General features: G+C 44.1%; 2 protein-coding genes across 3 annotated transcripts in view; one reads left to right on the top strand and one right to left on the bottom strand.

Moving 5' to 3' along the window:
* Positions 1 to 1,307, top strand: part of FARSB (phenylalanyl-tRNA synthetase subunit beta) — a 61,010-nt gene extending 59,703 nt beyond the window's left edge. The window contains exon 17 of the mRNA XM_006207948.4: positions 976 to 1,307. Coding sequence (XP_006208010.1) covers positions 976 to 1,127 — 152 coding nt within the window. The 3' untranslated portion in view covers positions 1,128 to 1,307. The remainder of the gene's footprint in view (positions 1 to 975) is intronic.
* A 7,504-nt stretch (positions 1,308 to 8,811) lies between these two features.
* The window catches only part of SGPP2 (sphingosine-1-phosphate phosphatase 2), a 97,484-nt gene continuing 82,996 nt past the window's right edge, over positions 8,812 to 23,299 (bottom strand). For both annotated transcript variants that reach the window (XM_015242377.3, XM_072961735.1), the window contains one exon: positions 8,812 to 12,432. In XM_015242377.3, the coding sequence (XP_015097863.3) occupies positions 11,881 to 12,432 (552 nt within the window). In that variant the 3' untranslated portion in view covers positions 8,812 to 11,880. The remainder of the gene's footprint in view (positions 12,433 to 23,299) is intronic.

Genomic DNA, 23,299 nt, shown 5'->3' with positions numbered 1-23,299 from the left:
CTCTCTTTGAAAAGCGGGCTGCAGGCTTGTGGCCCAGCTCTGCTGGGTATTTGTAGTTCATGCCGGTAAATGTTTGAGTTGAATCAGTCATGAGCTGTGGGCCTGATCCCTTTGCAAGTTGGTGGTGAGAGAAATGAATCAGCGTTTAACTTCAGTAGAGTTTGGAGCCTTGATGAATCCCTGCGGCACTGGTAAATGGAGTGGCTGTACGGTGGGCCTATACATTTGTCTGTTTGCTTGTTTCTAGCTGTTTAAACCTCAAAAACTGACACTGGGTTAGTAAGCCATATCCCTGCGTCAGCACCCAGATGAAGAGGGAGCTTTCTGCCTGTCGTGAGTAAATCAGGGCTCAACCCAGACTTGTTTGGGGGCTGGCCTTGGCTGCAGGTTGACAGTAGATACATCAAAACTGCTTAGAAAGTTCTTTCCAACACTCTGGTCCAAGGCCTGCACCTGCCGAGGACAGCTCAGCCTATGTTTCTCTGTGTGATGAGGTAGAAAAGAGTGCTGTTTTGACTAGCACATGAATTCAGTGTACTCTTTTTATCCAGCAAATATTACTGTGGAAAAACTGGTTTCAGAACAGGTTTTTCCCAGGCAGAGTCACTGGTTTCTCATTTCACTTTCCCTTTGTCCTGCTTAGAGCAGCTCCATGTCTACGCATGTCCCCCAGCCTTCTCCCAGCTCTGCTCCTTCAGCCTCCTTTTCTGTACCCTGCCTGGACCCCTGTGGTACAAAAAACACAGGGCCCTGATTTTCACATATGCCCCTCACCTTTTCCTTCTAAGGGTGTCTTGGTATAATAGCAAATACTTCTTTTTATGACCAGAAGGTATGAGGAAGCAGTCTCATTTCATGGCCGGTAGTTTAAAGAATGTAAGTTATTTTTAAAGTAGACTGGTGAGCTTTCAGTGTTAAATGTCTGTTAATGTTCTTGCCAGGAGAAACATTGATTTTTCTCTCACTATGTTTCAGGCCCTGCATTCTTCCCCGGGAGATGTGCTGAGATCTTTGTCCGGGGTCAGAGCATCGGGAAGCTGGGGGTCCTTCATCCTGACGTCATCACCAAATTTGAGCTGACCATGCCCTGCTCTTGCGTGGAGATCAACATCGAGCCGTTTTTGTGAGGATGGGCCTCTGTTGTGTGGTTCTCGCCCCGAGGGTCCCTCTCTCCTCCCGGGGTCCTTTAGCTGTCCCCACAAGAACGTCCCCTTGTGCTTGTGCTTGAATAAAGTAAAAAGCAGTGTCTGGCTCTGTGGGTGGTACCACCATCCCCACATCAGGCCAGCTGTGCTACATGAGTGCGGCCTCGGGGTGCAGCTGCCTTGTCTGTGAGAGCCGGTGGAGAGCCAGGAGCCTGAAGAGCAGAGATGCTCCCCACACGTCACCGTCACTCAGCGTCTCCCCTGCAGGAAAGGATCCCGCTCTTTTCCTTGGTGAGACAAGATAGCTGAGCGCATGTGAGGCAGCAAAGGTTTCTAGTTCTTATTTTCTACACTTGACACTTGTTCATCATTGGGAAACAATTATAGAACAGCATCTTTAGAAAACCTTTAAGAATCGGTAATGGTCTAGTAGTTACAGCCTTTGAAGCCATTTTAAAGTGAAAGAAAAACGTGCAGGTATTCAGAACATTCAAGGGGGCGCAGGTATTGGCTACTTCATCTGTGATACGGAGACAGGGTTCAAGGGCGGGCAACACGGATCTGTTCTGCTGGGACCCGTGCACTGTGAACATTGGGAGACAGTGAAAAACTTACTTTTGCCCTAGGCCATACATTTTATTGTAATCAGTGTTATAAAATCGTAGGTTTTAAATACTTAATTGAGCTGCTAGCCTCTGTCTTATTCTATAGGGAGGTATTAGGTCTCTCCCCTGAAGCTAAGCTTCTGTTAGTCTGCCTTGCCTTACCTCCTAATTTGCTTTAATACTTTGATCTAAGGTCCTCCACTAGGTATCATGTACTGAAAAAGCTGGGTCTAATGTTTGAAAAGAAGGTCACAATTACTGTTGAGATGATATGAAACATAATAAAATGTAAAACTTTAAAATAAGCCCCAGTAGAAGTAGCTAACCATGATAGACAGGAATCATGATGACGGAGTTCTTCTGCGCGGCGGCTAAGGCTGTGTCGGTACCTTGAGTCAGGGCAGCAGTGCCCAGCTTAGCAAGATTCGTGAGTGCACAGACTGCCGTCTGTTCCTTCCCCGTCCTGCAGTAAGCAGATCCTTACAACATTTCAGTAATGAAGAAAAAATAATGCTTGTTGAAAGGTTTGTATCCAGCCAACATAAAGATTTCTTACAACTTAACCCAATTTTTAAAAAATGGGAAGATTTGAACAGACATTTCCCAAAAGAAGATAAATGAAGTAAGCACAGGGAAAGATGCTCAGCATCATTAGTCATTAGGGAAATGCAAATAAAAAACATAACACAAATTGAAATGGATAAAATTAAGAAGGCCGACTATGCCAAGTGTTGGTGAGACTGGAGCAGCTAGAACTTTCATGCGTTGCTGGTGGGACTGTAAAGTGACATGGCCACTTTGGAAAATAGTTTGGCAGTGTGTTAAATCATGGAACATATCTCCCACCTAGTCATTCAACTCGTAGGCTTACTCATACGGCCATAGAAAGATTTTTTATGCAAGTGTGCACAGCAGTGTTATTCAAACAGATGAATGGTTAAGCAAATTGTACTATGGAATGCTTCTCAGCAAAAAAAGAAAAAAGGAATGAACTACTGATACTCCAAACAACATGAATGAATCTCAAAGCACTATGCTAAGTGAGAGAGGCCAGACACACAGGCTACCTGTATTCCATTTCTGTGAAGTTCTAGGAAAGTCAAAGGCAGATTGAGGAGCCCATAGAAGGGAACTGACTGCGCAGGATTAAGAGAAAACTCTTGGGTGATGGAAATGGTCTTTACCTTAACTGAGGTGGTAGTTAAGATGTAGGCTATACCTCAGTAAAGCTGGGAGAAAAGAAAATGTGACACATTTTAAAAATTTTATGGAACACCAGCAGGTGCATGCATAGTTGGTAAAAGAGCATGGATTTTAGAACTGGCATGTCTGCTCATGATGGCTTACTGGTCCAGGACTATTAGACATTTTCCCCCAGTTTCTGGGGCACTGTGGTTGAAATCATGGTTCTCGGGTCATATGATAGCCATTGTTGAAGTGGGCAGAGCCAGTTGTTTTGTTAGCAGCCTGCCCTGCCACCTGGATAATTTTTGGATGGCCAGAAACAACTTGTAATAGCCCACTGATACCTAATTGAATATCCCAGCTCCCTCCGTCACGTGGAGGTTTCTGCTCTCTGAAGCAGGACACAGTAGGAAGGAAAACAGTATTGGGTACACGAGAAGAAGAGGCACCACAGCCAGGTCGTCCTCACTTGTCCCCGAGAGACATCTGAATTGGGCACCAGCAAAGAGCCTTTCTTGGAGAAGACACCTGCTTAGTGAAAACTGGGGGCCCTAGTCTTAAAAGGGGAATGAGATGTAACTGATTCTTATTCCAGCTTATAGATGTGCCGGCGTTCCTCTTCAGTTTGCAGTATTTCAACTTTTTCAGTTTAACAACTGTAGGCGGTCGTTAGACTAGGAATTCTCCCTGACTTACGGGATGAGAACTGTTGACGTTCAGAGAGACTGATGTGCCCAGAAGTCACGTGGCTAATTGGTGGGTTTGTGACCCCTAGTAAGACTGACGTGGAGCCCACGGATCAGTGTTTTGCGTCATTTACCTACTTACCCAAATGTTAAGGTTTGTTTTTTTTTTTTTACAAGTTTTGTTTTTATATATAAAATACTAAAAAACACAAAAAGTTAAAACTCTTAACTTTACTACTTTACAATACTACAAAATAATACCATCCGAAGCTAACCTACCCACCCTCCGCCCAGTTCTCTAGTTAACCGCTGTTAACAGTTTAGCTTGTGTTGTTTCTGACATTTTTTTCCTAAGTTTGGACTGTCAGACCCACGAACGTGCTCAACAGTTTTGGGGTCATGCTCTCTCTACTTAATGGTTTGCAACAAGTTTTGGTTTCTGTTTACATAATGTAGCTCATGGCATTTCACAGGATGTCCCACTGTTCCAGGTCAGTACCTTTAGACCCACCTCATTCTTTTAAATGATGCAACATTCTGTTGTGTGGATGTCCATCATTTGTTCAGCTGTTCCTCTGTTCCTGGACCTTCTGTCCCAACCCTGCAGTTGCAGTGCTCTAATGGACTTCGATGTACCTCCCCCTAAATAGCATTGGCTTCGGGACCAGTGGAAAACCATTCCTAAAGGATGCAAGGCTGTCAGCATCTACATCTGATATTGTCTTAGATAACTGAATACCGCACAGGGCTATCTTAGATACTCCTTGCATGTGACTTCTGTACGTGAGCAGTATATTATCCCAGGAGGTGAGACTTCTATTAGCTTTTACATAGCAGTAGCCTGACTGGGAACCAGCTGGCCTGCTGCTGCTCCGGCCCTCCGCAGGGATGGGCTCATCCGCTTGGCGAAGAGCGTTGCTCACAAGCTTGCGTCTCATTCTTAGCCTCTGTTTGTGCTTGGTGTTTCCTGTGAACATCACTGACCCCAGTGCTTGGACACCGACTTGGCTCTTTTGTCTGTTTTATCCAAAAGCAGACAGGTGGCCTTAAAGTAGCGCAGCTGCCTTCAGCAAAATACTCCCTCTACACAGCAAAAGCATTTGACACATCTGATCGCTTCCGAGTTGTAACTTACTGTAAGGACCTTGAATGATTTTACGTGGATTATTTTTTACAATAGTAGAGGCTGGCTGACGTAATGCAATTGAAGGGAGCGGCTCCCTGAGGCCCCTGACCAAGTTCAGCATCCAGAAATCAGGCTCTTTCTCCAGCAAAGGCTTTAATTGAATTATGTCTGGCTAGAGCCCTGTATGTTTTTCCTCCCCGACATGACCCATGCTGTGTATAAGAATATACTCAAGGCTGGCACTCAAGCTCTTCACTCATCCACAAGTTTGGCCTTGATTATGTCTGCGGAAGGAAGTCAGGAACGTGACACGGTTCTGCACTAGAACACATTTTGAAACCTCCCTCCCACCCCCACCCACCCGTGTTAGGAGGCCATTGCTAGAGAGAATTGCTCCGGGCATTCAGATTTCACGACTTGTCAGGCAGCAAAGCTGTCCTTATCGTTAAGACAGAAGAATCAGGATGCTGAGGAATGTGCCTGCTTGATACCAAACCTGGTAGAAAAAGGAATTTCCTACGTTCCTGCCACCCCTAAGATAAGCACCTGCTTAGGGCAAGAAGCCAGTTGTAAAGGAGGCCAGCCTGTGTAGGCGTCCACACTGTGCTGGATCCAGGCAGGTGAGAGACCACTCGTAGCTGGACAGGTTCATCAGAGATCTCGCTGTGAGTGTCGGGCAGAGCACTTAAACGAGCCCTTGGCGGGAGCCAGGCAGAAAGGTGCTCCGGACACAACCGCGCTGTAGGGAGGAGAAGCTCTGCAGGTGAGAGAACTAGGAAACACTGGGCACACACCTGTCATGGGGAGGCCCTGGGCCGGGTTGGTCCTGGAGCACAGAGAAGACAATTACGGACCAGCTGGACCTCACCTCCTCTCCGATCTTCAAGGTACTTCAGCATCTTGGATTCTAGCGGATCCGTTTGAGGCGTCTTCTTTCTTCCAGAGGAATATTTTCCTCCTTTGCATACCCCATCTACAAATCCAGATGAAATGTGTAAAACAATGGTTTTCAACACACTGGGTATCAGGCAGCAAAGGCCAGTGATCCTCAAGAGACAGAAAGCAAACAAGGTGAGTCCTGTGATTGCCCAGCTTAGGCCTGGAGAGAGTCCAGGATGTGGTGTAGGGATGGGGACCCAGGGAGAGGTCGGAGGTCCCCAGGAATTGAGGAGATGGAGCTGGGAGTCCACGGAGGCTGAGGCGGCTGGAGTTGGCAGGGAAGATTAAGGAGCTGCAGGAGAAGTTTGCAGAAGCTCCCCCCTCACCGCCGCCCCCCCCACCCCGAGTCTCCCGGTGAGCACTGACCAGCGCATGCATGTTCAGGGACTGTCCTGTTCAGAGGAGACCACCTGTAGCCATCCATGAGAAGAGAGAGAGCGCAGTCCCAGGAGCCCACACAAGGCAGGCCAGAGCCAGCAACCCCCCAAACCACGAGCCGATGGGGAGAGTGCCACCCAGGGCTTTGCCTCAGGAGGGAGGAAACCGGCTCTAGACTAAATGTTCTCTGGTTCCACCTAGTAAACTTAAAAACACGACCCAGAAGAATCAAACCATTTCCAAGTAATGAATTGCATCCCAGAACAAAGTTTAAGAACATACATAGTAATACAAAATATCCAGCACCCAACAATGTAAATTTGACAGTCCCTGGTCTCCAATTAAAAATTACCAGGCAACCAAAGAAGCTAGGAGATAAAACCAGTAATGAAGGGGAAAATGAATAAAAACTGGACTGAAAAATGACCTAGATGAGAAAATAGACAAGGATATTACTTTAACTGTATTCCGTATTTTCAAGAAGCCAGAGGAAAGATGGAACAAAACAAGTAGAAACATGGAAGATGTATATTTCTAATCTCTATAGATGAAAGCATGATGTCTGAGACAAAACAGAAAGGAATATACTGATTAAAATACTCAGTAAATGCTATTTAACAGCAGCAGAACTGACTGACCTCATGAAAAATTTACATTCAGCTATGGTTTTAGCCCCTGCAGCGAAAATAGTTTTCCAGCCAAATATTTTAATCGGTATCCAATTAAGATGGCTAAAATGGTCTGTTTAGCGTGCCCTGTGCATAATCTCCCCGCCCGCAGCATCATCCAACTGGTTCCCATGTGACCGAGAGACACGGGACTGGAAGCCACAGGCTCTCGGATGCAGGTAGATGGCATGAGGGCGGCACCAACTGTCACCCTACCCTACCCCACCGCCAGCGACGTGAGGCTGGCTTTGTGGATGTTAAAGGCATTGACCTTCTCTGAGCCCCTCCACTGGGAAAGAATCTGGCTAGTGCTCCAACCAAGGCGACCCTGATGTCATAGCAAGAGAGAGCAAGGCTAGCAGGCATTTTGAGTGTGTGCATCAAAGAGAAATTAATTCTAGCTGGGTCTGAGCTGCATCCCTGCTCGTCTTGCTTTCTTTTGTATGCCACATGGACAGGCATGGAGAAGGAGGAAGGATTTTTGGCTTCATAATGCTCCCTTGTCTCATGAGGCTACAGTTTTAAAAAATTTACCACTCTATTTATGGTCCGCATTCAGTGCTCATTCTTCTTACTATGCATCCTGTAAATAGCCAAGTCTGCACTACAGGTGCGCCCCACTGGAAGCAATGCATGCGTGGTGTACCCCAAATAATCCATTTAGGGGCCTTATGTTTACAGAAATGAGGAACTGGCATATGATTTTTTTGAAGTAGCAAACCCCTTGGTGCACTTAAAATTCAAGTTTAAACAATCAAAACAGATAGCTTTTAGGAAAACATCTATTCCTTAAAACGAGATCCATCTACACCCCTGTTCCACTTGGTTCTGGCTAGAGAATCAGGGCTTGGAGAGGGACGTGGAGCATTTACAGGTCCCTCAAAGAGCGAGGATTATGGTAAAATATTCTAAAAGTGAAGTTTCACGGGACTAGGTCAGGGAGCTGAGCAGAAAGCACAGGCATCAAGGACACGGACTGGGTCCCTCGCTGCTGTCACATCAGCTGAGAGCTGAACAAGAGGATGTGGGAAGGTGAGGTTTGGGGACAGCAGGAGGGGAAGGCACCCACAGTGAAATATTGGAATGAGGAACAATGAAAGGGGATCGAAATCACCTGCAGACGTCACCTTCTCTGGATGGTCCCACATGGAGGCAAGGAAATGGACTAAGGGGCTTCTCACGCTTCCTTCCTCTTCTCGTGACTTGGTCCTGCAACGTCAAAGCCCCTTGCTCACTGTTTGTCCCGTCCCTGCCACCACTATTAATCCTACACACACTCTCCAACATGAGTGTGGCTTGGCTTCCCCTTGTAAGGGCTGGAGGTGTCTGGGGAGGTGTCTCCGGCAAGCTGTGCCCTCACTGTGGAGCATCACCCCATCCTACTGTGCATCACATCCTTGTGCCAACCCCTCTGTTCTTCACGCCTGGCTCACCCACTACTTCTCCCGCGACTCTCCCCTGAGTTGCAGCAGCCCCAAAGCAAGAACTCATCCTCCCCTCTTAGTTCCCACAGCAAGGTTATCTTTTCCCTACAGCCTTAACACTTTGGATCTTGGATTGTAATTTTCTGAGCCTGAGTCTCCTCTTCCCTTGAGAGAACTCCAGAGGGCAGACTGGGTCCCATCCAGCTTCATGTGCCTGTGGTACCCAGCATATTAGGTCGTTAGTAAATACATACTGTTCAAAGTACAAACAGGGCCCTAGGCTTAGCCTTGCAAAGCAAAATGTCAGCTTTTGGTACCATTTCAAATAGCCAGGGATGCTTGAAGGCAGAGCACATCACTGCAATGATGAGAATTTGAGGTGGGGCTATATCCCTTTGGTTCAGCAGACAGGGTACGCATCTGTGAAAACCTTATACCTGCCTTAAGCAGCGTCACCTTTAACATTTACCTTTCAATACATGGTAGCACTTATCTCCGAATCCGGTAAAAGGATGCTCTTCAGTATCACAAAGAGTTGAAGGAAGGCAATGAAGCAGGTGATCATATCACGTACTTCCTGTTCATGACACCTGTGGCTGCTGTGACGCTGACCAGCCTTTGCACGTGATTGAAGAATGACAGCGGAAGAGAACGGGATAGCCTGCTGTTTATTTTTGTTGCCTCTTTTCAACTCAGGTCCCAGAAACCCTGAGAAAAAGATGTAGGGACCAAAATTCCAAGGAGGCCGAACACGGGCTTTTAAAGCATTTAATAAGTCAGAAACAAAAATGATTTTATTTTAAAAAGAATACATTTACATACAGTCTATAAGCAAGACAGCTGAAAGTTTTCAAAATAGCAACCCCGAGCATATGGCCCCGAAACACCACATGCTTTGGTTACTCTTGGGAAGCACGAGTCGCCTATTTGGACAAGAAAATCCCATGTTACAGTGCAACCGGCAGGCATGCGGTAGAGTGATTTCAGCAATTTAGGGTTTTTAGTTCATGGCGTTTTTTCCTTCTGCATGTTCTGTTATGGTGCAGGTCTGAGCAACGCTGGCCTAAAGTGAGATCTGTTCAGAATGACGGATGGATGCCCTGGTCCAGAGCGGTAGTGGGCTGGGGGCAGGGTGAGGACAGCCAGGAAAAGGCATGCGTTCTACCTGGAAGGGCCAACAGCCCTGAGGGCTTTGATGTCAGTTTCCAAATGCAGGGTTAGGCAGAACGCAGCTCCTAAGCTTGTGTCGGATACACCATGGTGAGCTTGATTTTTAAAAACTCCTGCCCAACGGAGAGGCTCTGGACCAAGGCTGAGGCTAAACCAGCAGGGGGCAGTCTTTCCCCAGAGAGAAACTCCAAAGGTCTTAGAGATGGAAGGCATACTCTTGGAAGGGGCAAGTGTGGCGTGCGTGCGTGCATGTGTGTGTGTGTGTGCGCGCGCCTGAGAGAGTGTGAAGTTTTAACAGAGCGAACCCCTGTGGGAAATGAATGAAGAGGGTGGGCAAAGCAGGAATTTGAATCAGGTAACAATTTTTCAATCACTGTTTGCCTAATTCTAGGCCACAAAGCAGTCGTGCTCAAAAACTAAGCCTGGCCTCACCAACATATACGTTTTATTCTTCAATTGCTCTAATGAGAGACTTTAAAAAGTGATGGATGCATGGGTCTTTTTCTTTTTAATAAGCTATGGCCAATATACTCATCCTCAATCCAAACTGTGTAAATACAGCCTTAAATACATCAATCCAGCTGACTGTAGTCCTACTGCTGGAGCTTAAAACAAAAGGCACGGCAGTAAAACTTTTTACACACACACACACACACACACACACACCACCACCACCACCACCACCCACTGCTGCAACAATGACTATGACCCTTCTTCTTAAAGGATACAAATGAAAAAAGCTGATCCTTTCTCTACTGAAATCATTTTGTGTAAATATTATCCAGCACTGTGATCTTGGGTTTGGCCAATGGGGACAGTGCCCCCAAAAGCACCCTGTTGTAGCACTGCATCAGGGAGCAGCTTAGGGCAGAGTGCCTGTGAGCTGGGGCTCTCTCCACAGCCCCCACCCCGGTTCCACAAATACTGGTCAAAGTTATGATGTAAAAAAGGTCATTTGGATTCCTGCCTTCTAATTATGACAAACTTCAGAAGAATGTGAAAGAACAACAGGATGTTTTATCAACAATTATTCTTCCCTAGAAACAGGAGCATTAAGTCAAACATCAAAGACCATCTCAACCAAAAGGCCAGGGTGCATATTTGAAATCAGAACGAATGGGATGCTCGGTTTTCACACGGATGCAGAAGTAAGCACCTATAGTTTCAAGGTAGGCTAATTTCCCCCCAAGTGTGTGCGTGGTAAGGATGCACGAGGGTTCTATTGTAAATCACGGGCTTCAGCTGCTCAGGCACTGAACCACAAAAGACACTTTGTTACCTACATATTGGCATTCACTTTTAAGAACATTGTTGATACTTGTTCCTCGTCCTTCTTAGGAACTGAAGAGGAGCCCCTGGAGGGAGGTGTTTGCATCATGATCACTTCCCAAGTCTAACGAGGATGCGAGGATACGGTCGCTTGCCTGAGTTTTAAAAGGCGTTGTATTTGGCTGCCTTGTTTTCCCCAAAGAGGCTGACAGTTGTTCCTGCATTAATGATCCTTGAAATTGCTAAGAGATAAGAGGTGGGAAGGTGAAAAGGGAGCCCCTGATTCCATTCAGCAGATGAGAAAACAGGTTTACGAGAAGAAACTGAGAAATAAATGGAGGAACAGTTTTCGGGAGGGAGGCCTTGTCCCTCTTCATCAGGCCCCAGGAAGGATTCTGTTCACCTATTCCATTGATCCACTTTCATAGGCAGATGACAGTATGTGAGGAAGCAAAAAAGCTGAAGATGGGCAGAGGGCTTGTCCCAAGTCACTGTGGCCCAGGAGAGAGCAGGACACTCAGAGGACCCCAGGTGAAGTGGGGTGGCAGCAGCCAGTTGGGTGCATGGATCAGAGAGGCTAGAAATGGCGCCTGGCACCCCGAACAAACAAGGAGGAGTGGATCCCTGTTCAGTACGCAGCCGACAGAGACCAGGACTCAAAGGAAAGCAGCTTCTTGCCTGTGACCTCGCAGCTCTGTCCCTGCCCTTCACGCCTCACAGCAAGGTTCACAGCGCTCTTCCCCCCCAAGCAGACACAGTCTAATGCGATCATTGCGACCAGAAAGCCACCCTGTTCAAGGAACGCAGTTTTACTTGACGCCACTCTTTCTCTCACACCAACATTCCAGTTTTGGAAATGAGACTCAGTTCCGGGCAAGGTCACAGCTGAAAAGGAAAACCTGACATCCAGCCTCCAGGATCACGCCCGTCTTTTCTGACTCTCCAGAACCCAGGGGAGCTTGTGGCCATGCCTAAGCCAGGCCATGATTCCCGCCAGCCCAGGACCGGTCCGAAGTCCATGTAACAGACAGGGCAGGGGCCCTGAAACAACAGGACTGTGGCTTTAGTCTGGCTTCCCCTGAAGCATGACCCTTACACACTAGTGGTCCCTACAAGACAGTTTTTCCTTCCAGACAGCAGCAACACTTATCTGAGACAGCAGCAAAGCGACATGTGACTTAAGGATTTTTTTTTAAAGAAAAACACGTTATCAAGACTTTCTCACCCAACAAATTTTGATGTCTTGTGCTCATGTCCAATGAGCTAATGTCCAACCATCTGAGGCTCAGAGTAACCCCAGAAACCTGTGTAGCATTGGCACAAAGGTTGTCGCACAGATGCCAACCGACGTATAGGTGACGAACTTGTAAGGCACTTCGATCTCCAGTCTCCGCCGGGCCTCCTTGTTCCTGGTGACCACCTTGAACCAGGAGTATAACACTTGCAACGAGAGAGTTCGTGCCAGCTGACGAACCAGGAGGGTCAACGCGATTCCCACAACGAATCTGGCCAGACTCGAAACTAACACGTCCATGGTGAGCGGTGGGATGTTCTGAACAACAGGGAGCGATTCCGCAGGCTCAGACACCAGCTGGAAAAAGTGATTGATCCAGAATCCTATGATCATCCCAGCCCCGGAGGCCAGGATGGTGGTGGTGTCTGCTCTGGTGGGGCTGTAGCACTCAGACATGGGGTAATTGTAACTCAAGAAGAAGGGCACCACTATGGCGCATACAGGGAAGAGAGGGCTGGCCGAGTCCAGGCGGTCGATTAGGGTCCAGGCAGGGTAGGTGAGGACAATGAGGACCGCGGTCATCAGGACGCCACCCAGCACATCCTGCAGGAAGGAGAGGAAAGGACATAAGCCGGCAAGCGCTCCCCTGTATACACGTAAAATTTTGAGTCAAATACGGTTGATTTGACATTTAAAATACAATTTTTACATGGTTTTATTTTATAACATGTTTGAAAAATGCAAAGATTTAAAAATTTGAATATAGGAAAAATACAAACAGCAATCATGCTATTCATGTCATGTATTTTCTCGTTTTCTTCCAGATTGATGTGTGGTTCAGATGACATTTTCTAAAAGACAAGACTGCTGGGATGGGGACTAGAGCAGTGTTGCCAGGGTCTGGGGGGTGGGCAGGGGAGGGTGTGACTGCCAAGGAGAACATGAAGGAATTTTGGGGGTGATAAGACAGTTCTGAATGGTAGCGGCGGTTACTCAAAGCTATCTGTGTCAAAATCCACAGAACTATACACCCAAAATGAGATCAATTTTACTGTTTGTTAACTAAACAAAAAAAAATTAAAAATTACATTTTATATATTCCGTACCTTGTAGTAACCTATAATGAAAAAGAATATGAAAACAAATATATGTATGTACATGTATGACTGAAACATGCTGTGCACCAGAAATTGACACAACATTGTAAACTGACTATACTCCAATTTAAAAAAATACATTTTAAACAAAAATAAAAAGTTGGTGGGCTGTCTAGATTTTACTAAATAACAGTGTTGAGCGTGCTGCATGTAAGGCACTGCTCTGGACGCAAAGAGGTTCCCAGGGTGCCCCTGGCCTCCTTCCATCCTCCCACCCAAACAGCCGAGAACGTACCCCACACAAAATGCAGAAGTTGGACAACATTCTGTTGATGAAATGGTAGGTGGGGAAAAGGGACTCTTGTCCATTAATCATAAGAATGCAAAATGGTGCAACCCCTGTGGGGAGGAACTTGGCGATATTTTAAAAAATGACACGTTCGCTTAACCTCTGACCCCCAATCCCCCTCTAGGACTTGACCATGGAGATACAGCTGCCTGTGTCTGTAATGAAGTGTCTACACGCTGTCCATTGTAGTATCATTTGTAATAGGAAGAGACTGGAAAAATGCCAAGTTCTACCTCTGCAGACCATTTGAATCCAGCTGTGGGATATTCATACCATGTGACAAGGAAGAGCAAGCTCCGATGTGGAGTTTGAAAAGACATGGTCCAGAACAGTGGGTAGAGTGTACCACCATCTTCCATTTAAAAAAAAAAGGCGAATGGGTACATGGACACATTTTTACTTGAATACACAAACAGGCTCATTTGAATGGCAAGGGGTGGAGTTGGGAAGGATACTTTACAGGACACCCTCTTTAGAATTTCATTTCATATAAATATACTGCCGCCTTAAAAAATCTGAGTAAAATAATTTAGTCTCTCCTCTTCCAAACAGGATCTGCCTTTCAATCCCCATGTGAAGCGGGGATCCCAGGTGAGCCCAGCTGTGTCCTCTGCAGAGGGTTGAGCATAGATGGCAATGGAGGTGGGGGTAGTGGTAAAACATCACCCGCCGAGGGCTGAGGGCATCTTGTCTGTGTGTCTTCAAGGAGCACACGTGTTGAGGGGGGATGAGGGCCAGGCACAGCACACTTATTGCCTCACACAGGTTTTTACTTTCTCAGTGGGGAGAGGAGATTCTGCTACTCAGATTCTGTCTCCTGACAGTCCCACTGAACTCATGCCTGAAGTCTGAGGGAGTCAGAGAAGATGGAAGAGTCATTTTGCCTCTATGGATAAAACACAGAGCTCAAGAATGTTGCTTTGATACCCCTGGGGCTGAGGGCTCTCCAAAGGGGAGGATCCACTCTTCCTCAGACCTCTAGGCTACGGTGCCCCGCGCGGACACTTTGTGATTCCACCTGGCCGGACAAAGGTAGAGCATCTGTATCATTCACTGTGGCCCTTGAATTAGATTGATGGGCACAGATCTGCTTTGCCTGGTTGGGTGGCTAAAGAGATGCTGGTGACACACAGACCAGCAGGGGAGGATGCTGACGGGGCAGGGACCGCAGAACCCAGAGCAATAACACCCTCTCCTAGACCACCTTGGTGGGGCATTTACTGCTAAAATCAGGGAGCTGCTGGGCCTGGAGGGCAGTGGGCAAGACCAAGGTGCTGAAAGTCACAGGCCGGGCAGGTAGCAAGGGACCCAGCAAAGCCATCTTGACACCACGTCATCTGACAGGGCAGCAGCGGTGCTACAGGGGCTCAGACTGGCTCACGGGCGCACGTGAGTCTGCCTTTGCAAAGTCCAGAAACTTTTTGTGCGGGTGTTTCTGTTAGAGGTATGGGTTAAACACAGTTTTGCAGAGGGTGAGAGGTTCCAAGCGGTCCTGTAGGTGCTCAGGGAAATGCATGTGTTATACATGTTTCTGCTGGTGGCCCCACCCCAGGCTCCCTGGCCACAGAAGCTTAGAGCCCTAATGAGCGCTTCTCCGTCTCACCACCCCTAACCCCCAGCAGTGACTACATTCCACACACTTCTCCTCCTCTGTCCAAAGGCCCCTGCCCCATCACCTCCGAGTACCCACCTTCCCACCCAGACCTTCATTTCCCCACCCGCCTGCCATTCCCGTATCCAAAGCATTCACTGAGCCCCCTCCCGGGTTGTTGTATCAAGAGCAACTGCTCCCCAGTTTTAGTGTGCGTTGGAATCACTTCGGAAGCGTATTAAGATGCAGGTTTCAGAGGACTGCCCTCTGATTCTGATCTGCAGCGTGGCCCAGAAGTCTGCATTTTAATGCCCCAACGTGATGCTGACATAGTGAGTCTTCAAAACAACACCAAAAAACCTCTGAGAAATACTAGCCTCTAGAGTGGGAGTCAGAATCCTGCACGATACAGGTTTAATTAACCTATCATTCCAGAATTTTCTCTCACTACTTTGCCATTTGAACTTACCACACCATTCAGCGAGGTCTACTTGCTTTTCTCAAACACGCCCAGTATGATTTTATCATAGTCTCGCATTCCTTTTATGTACAGCACATTTCAACAACTTCTATCAAGATTTTACCAGCTCATCTAAGGCTCCGCTTGAAAGCAACTTCCTTTCCAAAATATCTTCCTGTATCGCCACAGTTGGAAATAACCAATTCCTGAACTGAACACGAAGGCACTTGCTGAATAGCGTTCAGAAAGCCCCTTTCTTAAATTGCCTTTGCTGCAGTGACATGTTCACGTGCTTTTCTCCTGAGTTGAATATAAAAGTCTGATGGGCAAGGATCTTAGCATTATTCCTTAGCACAGCGCCTAACATAGAGCAGGTATCCAGTTATAGATTAGGAGGACTTAATGCTTTTCCCTTATCCAGAATAGCCATGATATTTAAAACTCATTGTTTCAACACATAAAAGAAAATTTGCCTTCCTTCCCTCTGTCTCCCTTTGTAACCACAGTTACCAAGTTCCTAGACATCTGGCAGGAATCTTTCTCATAAACGAATTCTGTCCATTTTCAGTGCATCAGGAGACCAGGCTATTTTGGTTCACAGCCCTAGCACTTGAGACTAAAGTAAATTTGGCCAACACGACTGCCTCTGTAGAGTTTTTTCCTTTTCCCCACACAACTGGATTTTTAGCCATAAAAGGTGAAATTGTAATGAAGACAATTTAGGTATTTTGGGAAGAAAAATGCTTGAAACATCTCATATGAACTTTCTATTTTAGGGCTCCACATTTCTAATGATAAAATTATTCTAAAGAGCTTCTAAAAAATAAGGACCAGAATGCTTGAAAATTCAAGGACAGCTTTAAACATTAATTTTTCTCAAGCTACTAAATGCACAGAAACTATAAAAACTCACAAAATCTCTATCTCAGGATTGGATCTGCTGCTCTGGTTTTGGCAAATTCTGAACAAGGAAGTGACTGCTTTGGAACTGCACAGTTGCATGTTTGGCACACTACGTGGGGCCAGAAGGAGAAGAGTTCTCTGGGATGGCAAAGGTGAGCTGTGGGGCAGAGAACCATGTACAGAGCACAGATGCAGAAGCAGGAAGCCGCTAGCCAGCCCTGGGATAATTCTGTCCAGAAAAGGTGGATTTTGGGGTGGATGCAGAGAGGAGAGAGGGAAGAGTATCTGTGGTTTATAGAGAGATAGAAACTGTATTGAAGATGGGTAAAAGATAGGGGTGCGAAAAGCATGATACGGAAAAGTTGTGAGGGCAAAGATGGCTAAACACATGTTCTTTATTTTGCAAAGTAAAGTTACTTTGTCTGTTACTTTGCAAAAAACACATTCAAAATTCCTTTCCAAGAAGAAAGTAATTAGACTACAAAGTGTACAAAATATTCACCACTTAGACACCAATTATTCCACTCCTAGGAATGTATTCTAAGAAAACAATCAATCAGAGAAAGAGCTGCTCCAAAGGTTTACAGACAGGGATGGTTCTTACTGAGTTGTTTCAATTTATACACATGCTCCACCACAGAACAAGCAGGGAACACAAACAAGCAAAAAGAGCATGAAGAATGGAACATACATCATAATAAGAAAGAATCTGGGAAGACATAAATCAAGCATGTTATAATGTTGTTTACACCACAAATGAGACAGAAATACATACTGCTTTCTAATTTAATAATATAGCAGGAACATTTTTCACCTGAACAATACATTTCTGCAACATCTTTATGGTTTCAAAGTATCCATAAGTGAGGTAATATTATGCAGAATACAAATTCTACATAAAGGATGATCCTAATTTTATAGAAACACGTACTTGCACGCATGGATAAAATATCAGAAGGAAATAAACTATATGTTTTAATTGAAGTATAGTTGATTTATAATGTGTTAGTTTCTGGTGCACAGCACAGTGATTCAGTTATAAATATACATATATATTTTTCATATTCTTTTTCATTTTATAGGTTATAACAAGATACTGAATGTAAGTTCCTTGTGCTGTACAGTAGAACCTTGCTGTTTATCTATTTTATGTATAGTAGTTTGTATCTGCTAATCCCAAACTCCTAATTTATCCCTCCCCACTTCCTTTCCCCTTTGGTAAACCTACATGTTTTCTTGTCTGTGGGTCTCTGTTTTAGAGTTAAATTAAAATATTAAGAATAGGTTTTTTGTTTTTTTTTTTGCTGTTTGGCTATCACAGATGATGGTCCTCTCCCCCAAGCTTTGCAAATATTTTCTAGTCAACACCTACTACTTTTAGTAGAATAAAAACATAATCAAGGCAAAGAACAAGGATATTAAAATCAGAATGTTTCAAAATAGGCAAAAATAGAAATAATTAACTGCTGCTTATAAATTTTCATGTCATGTCAAAAAAAAAAAAGAAATGCCCCTAAGGATCTATATGATAATCAAGATACCATTCTTCTATGACATAAGTAACATTGAAAATAAAAGCATTGCCCTATAGATCACACTGAAAAATAATAAACCTTTGATTTAATTTACCATCAAAGTTTAAATGAAGACTTTTAAATTATTTGGGAAAAAATCATTACGTGAAACTAACATTTTCTAAAGTTAAAATGCAGAAGAATTAAATCCCTTTGATTTTTGTACATATTCTCATTTTCATATATGTTATAAAAGTCAGCATATCGATAAAAGCTTGAACTTTCTTACACCTCATTACAGAAAACAGTAATAAGACAGGCAACCTAAAGTATTTAGGAAAGAATCCAAGAGCGCTGTCCCAAGCATCAGAACAAACTTTAGTGAGTGCTTACATAAACACATAAAATAGTGGTTTTATCCTAAGCCAAACAGAAACACTCTTCCTTTTAGTAAACATCTCTAGATATTTCAACAGCAAGCCCTAACCCTGAGAACGCCTGGCGGTGGTGAATTCTGACCCTACCTCACATTCCCATATGCGGTTTCCTGCGACAAATTTACATTCTATCTCCAAACATCTTCACTGAAGAATGCTATTGAGCAGACCAACACAACACAAGGTTAGCTCACTAGAAAGAAGGGGAGAACAAACGCATTCATTCGATTGTCAGGAAAGAATGCATTCAGATCTTGGAGCTATTTATGCCGAGAACTCTATGATTCTGGCATCTTCCCCTCTGCCAGGTCCCCCGCTAAGCATGTGAGGGCCTTCTCTGCCCTTGGCTGCCTTCACAGAGCAAGCTGAAGCCAGGAGCAGAGTAAAAGCCAAGACCCACTTCTTTATAGATGCACTGAATGCTCTGAATGCAAGCAGACCCTGACATTACAACAACAACAACAACAACAACAAAAAAAACCCACCTCAAAACCCTACAATTATTTTAGAAAATAGATTTTAGTTATAGAGCAATCAATATTTCCTAGTTAATACACTCAGAATACTTACTCTTTTCCATGCTAGTGCACAATTAATTCAATTTCTGAGAATAATGCCGATGAGATTCAATAGAAGCCAAATGGCAAGAGGGAGGCAACACTGTTCATGAATATGAATATAAATGATTACAGAGAGAAACCTACGTGTTACATAATTAGCATGTGTATATGGGAGAAAGAGTGAACTCTTGCGCTCAAAATGTGAACTTCCTATTGAAACACACCAGTGTCCACAGGGATCACCCAAAAGCAGGAAGCGGGTGTACCTTGCCACGTGGTGTGAGTGGAAGTGGCAGAACCTCCTGATACTCGTAGCTCAGAGAGCGGGTCCTCTGTCATGACTGTTCTGAGCCACCTCAGATATCCTCACACAAACTGGGACTCAGGGTCACCAGGCGTGGAAACCTACCGTCGTACAGAGAAGGCTATGTAAAGCTATTTGGAAAACTCACTGGACCCCAGCAGTAATTATAGGAGGTAGAAAAAAGTAGGCCAGCTTTCACCTTCTGCAGTTTTAGAATAAATGCCCACTTGGAAAATGAGCATGTTTAAACCTTCTTTAGAAATTATGTTGAATAGGTGTATACATCTATCAAAATTCATCAAATTGTACACCTGACATATGTGCAGTTTACTGTACAGGAATTATGCCACAAGAAAGTTGTTTAAAAAATGAAAAGAAAGTATGTTGATTTTTTAACAGAAAATGGTTTTCTGTAAGTGTACGAAAAATTGTATAACACTTGGACATAAGGCAGAAAACCTCATTTCAATGTCTTGTGGGGGCAAATGTCACCCAGGACAGTAGAAGGAGTAAAGCTTTGTTCCTTCTGATACATGTTCCTCAATGTTTCCTACAGATTAAGGGTCTTAGACTTTGTGAAGTGACAGGCTAGCTGATCATTTTTTTTTTGAGCAAAGATGCAAATAATTTCTGTTCAGTGGGAATGATAACCCCAAAGGTAACAATTTATTGTCCTATAAGACAGTTACCAGTTTTGTATATAACCTATCATAAAATAATTTCTTTATTAAACTGTCAGTATTTAGTTCTTTATATCTGACTAATTCCTTCATTAATTAATCAGTGGAACAAAATCTTTGACACATTTTATATTTGGACAAGAGTTATGATTTTACCATTTAACATTTATACTCTAGAAAGTAGATCATTGTTTCAATGTTTATTCATATGACAGATTATTTTGAATGAATGCATGTCCCATATAACAATTGCATTTTTTATCTTGTTTTCCTTTGTACACACTCTATAAATGGCAACAGTTTGCTAAAGTAAGGCAGGTGTTAATGTTTCTTAATGTGATGATATAATTACTGCATGCTTTTCAGAATATCAATATTAACTAGAAATACTATACATTTCTAAACTCTAGTCCATATACAGCTTGATTTAGGAAACAATCACTTGCTTGTCTTGGCTTCACAGAATCTAACAAGTCCAAACAGTCGATCTTCATGAGACAAAGTCTCGCGACCCGTAATTTGCATTCACATGAACAGCTCTAACTACAAAGAATCTCAGGGCTTGGCAGGTCAACAGGATTATGACATTAGATCAAATAAGCATCACAGGCAGGTTACAACATCATCTCTGACAACTGCTAAGCAGCCTGCAAGAATGACAACCACCGGGCAGGAGAACTTGCTAGAAGACACAAAAGACACTGTCAAACACTGAAGTGATTTTTCTCAAATCTAGGTGGGCAGAGGGGCCTCTGAGCAACAAGAGAATGAAAGAAAGTCATGTTCAAATGTAATCTAATTGCTGAACAGGCCCATGCAGGTTGAAATTTTCATGGCATCATCCCCATATTTGCTGGGATGCTGCGTAGACTGTTTCAGTGCCTTTCAAACTGTATCTTGCCTGTGTCCACCGGGGGCTTGTTAAAACACAGAATCTAATTCAGTAGATCCAGGTGGGCCCGAGAGTCCACATTTCTAACAGGCTCCCAGGTGACGTGGAGGCTGCCGGTCAGGGGACCACACTGTGAGCGGCAAAGACCGTCTCACCCTCCTCATTCAGAGGCCAGCACGGGCTCCCCATGCTGAATATAGCAGGTCAGGGCTTCCTGAGTGCTTTCTTGAAACATACGTAAAAGAAATAAAACCTTCTTGATTATATGGGTACCGTATACTATATTCATACAGTACTCAGGTGAGTACTGTAAAAATACAAAAGTGATAGTACAGCTTTTGAAAGTCCTAAAGTGATATTCTAACGAAGAAACATTTGAGTGTAGAGAGGTGCTAGAGAAAGACCTGAAAATTCTTTGTAGACTTGGTGACATGAGTGCTCACATTTAAAGGAAAAGGAAATCTGCCCCAGTCCTTTGCCCTTGACTCTGGGGAATTTGGCTCGAACCCTTAAATCCTGACTCCTTGTGCAAAAACAGAACTATCTGAAGGACTCCTTTGCAGCCTTTGTTTCACACTAGGAATGGGAGCTTATAGGAAAATCAAAAAAAAAACACAAAAAACAGCAGTCTGGCTCTGCAGTCTTCTAGGGATGTCAGATACGGCCATGCGTTGTTTACCACGAGGCCGGACAATCTCAGTTTCAGAGACTGTCACTTCCCTGTCATTGTGTGTCAAGTGAGCAGAAGGTAACACCACGTCACTTTATTAAAATGGAGAAATGAGATTCAAGATACAATGAGGCACAAGATCGTGGTGCTTGTGTGACCTTTTATTTTCACACGTGTGATGAGAACTTGGGGTGTGTGGTGTGGAAACCTAACTGTGCCATAAACCCGTGAGAATGAACTAATTTTATGGAGGTTTCAGGGTTGAAAAAAAATCAAATAAATGACAGCACTTACCGGAAGCCCTGTGTGCATTTCAAAACATGACACATGAAGTGTTTATTTCCTTTCCCAAGTGAGCATGTTTTAGGGAACATTCCCACAGACACACACAGACTCAGCAGTGTTTCATGATTAAAATGAAGTCCTATGTCTGCCAGTCTGTTTCTTTTGTAGATGAGTTCATTAGTGTCCTCCTTTTTCTTTTCTTTTCTTTTCTTTTTTTTTTTTTAAGATTTCACATATGAGTGATATCATATGGTATTCTTCTTTCTCTTTCTGGCTTACTTCACTTAGAATGATGTCTACTTCAATTAAAAAAAAAATGAAGTCCTAGACCTTTAGCTGATTTTCACAGCATAAGACGCTAAGCAGCTACTTCACTCCCCTACAGTTATCCCCTGTGCCCCAATTAGTGTTCACTCGATGACCAGCGGGGCACGCGTCGGTGATGGGCTCAATCCTCAGGCAGGCGTGTGGTTGTGACGGACATGCTGTCCATTTCCCCTCATGGCATCTATGATGCTGCTCCTTCTCTCCACAGGCAACTTGGCCCAGCTCGACTCTCCAGACCCTTCACAGTGAATTTCTCATTTTGAAATAGCACCACAAAGAAGGATGGATATTAATTCTGTGGAGAACCTGGTCCCCTTTCTCAATCAGATTTGGAGGGACTGTCACAGCGACTATGAAGAGGAATTTTGGAAATCAGTGGTTTGTGAATTTTTAAATTGATTCCCAAACAATAAAAGGACCAAAGACAAAAGGTCTTTGAAACCCATGTATTTGTTTTATTGCCAAAACCCATATTAAACGTTGGTCAGTTAAAAACAAGAAAGAAAGAAAGAAAAGAAAGAAAGAGAGAAAGAAAGGAAGAAAGAAAGAAAGAGAGAAAGCGAGAGAGAAAGAGAGAGAAAGAGAGAGAGAGAAAGAAAGAGAGAAAGAAAGAAAGAAAAGAAAGAGAAAGAAAGAGAGAAAGAAAGAAAGAAAAGAAAGAAGGAAGGAAGGAAGGAAGGAAGAAAGGAAAGGAAGGAAGGAAGAAACAGTGTAAGGGAATAAATAAGAAATGCAAGTACCCAGTCGAAGAAGAAGAGTTACTATTCATCAAAGTCTAGAATCTTCCTTCTCTTCTAGGAACTCCTCATGTAAATAATAATGGAGCTCAAATATTTTTTCATTTGTTCATTCAATAGCTATCATGTGCTATTATTTTCAATTGGTTATTACACACCAAGAAATATATTAGGATAGAGGAAGAATAAGACACAGTTTCTGTCCATTAAACAAAAATGACTTATTGCTTTGTCAGAAACAATTCAGGCTCATTATTACACATGCAGTTCAGAGCTTTCTCTCCATAACGAACTCCCCTTCCCACATACATAATTTTGCAGCTAATGGCACTACACCATACTACACAAGCTGTTCTGTAAACTGCCTTTTTTCTTTGACAATATGTCATACACATCTTTTCATGACTACACAACTCCATTATTTTAATGGCTGTATCACATTCCACTCCATGGAAACAACGTACTTAACTACCTCCGATTGATGGACATTTAGGGTATTCACACTGTTCGCTATTAAATGCACTAAAGAACACCCTGGAAGGGCAGTAGAGAATGGTAATTAAAAGCATGGATTCGCAAGTCAGACTGCTTGGTTTTAAGTAAGTTTCAGCTCAGTCTCTTACCAACTATATAACCTTTGTCAGGTTAACTTAACCTCTCTGCG

This window comes from Vicugna pacos, chromosome 5, assembly GCF_048564905.1.
Source record: "Vicugna pacos chromosome 5, VicPac4, whole genome shotgun sequence".
In the NCBI taxonomy this organism is placed as follows: Eukaryota; Metazoa; Chordata; class Mammalia; order Artiodactyla; family Camelidae; genus Vicugna; species Vicugna pacos.
The sequence above is the reverse complement of the archived record's forward strand: the minus strand, read 5'-3'. Positions and strand labels throughout refer to the sequence as shown.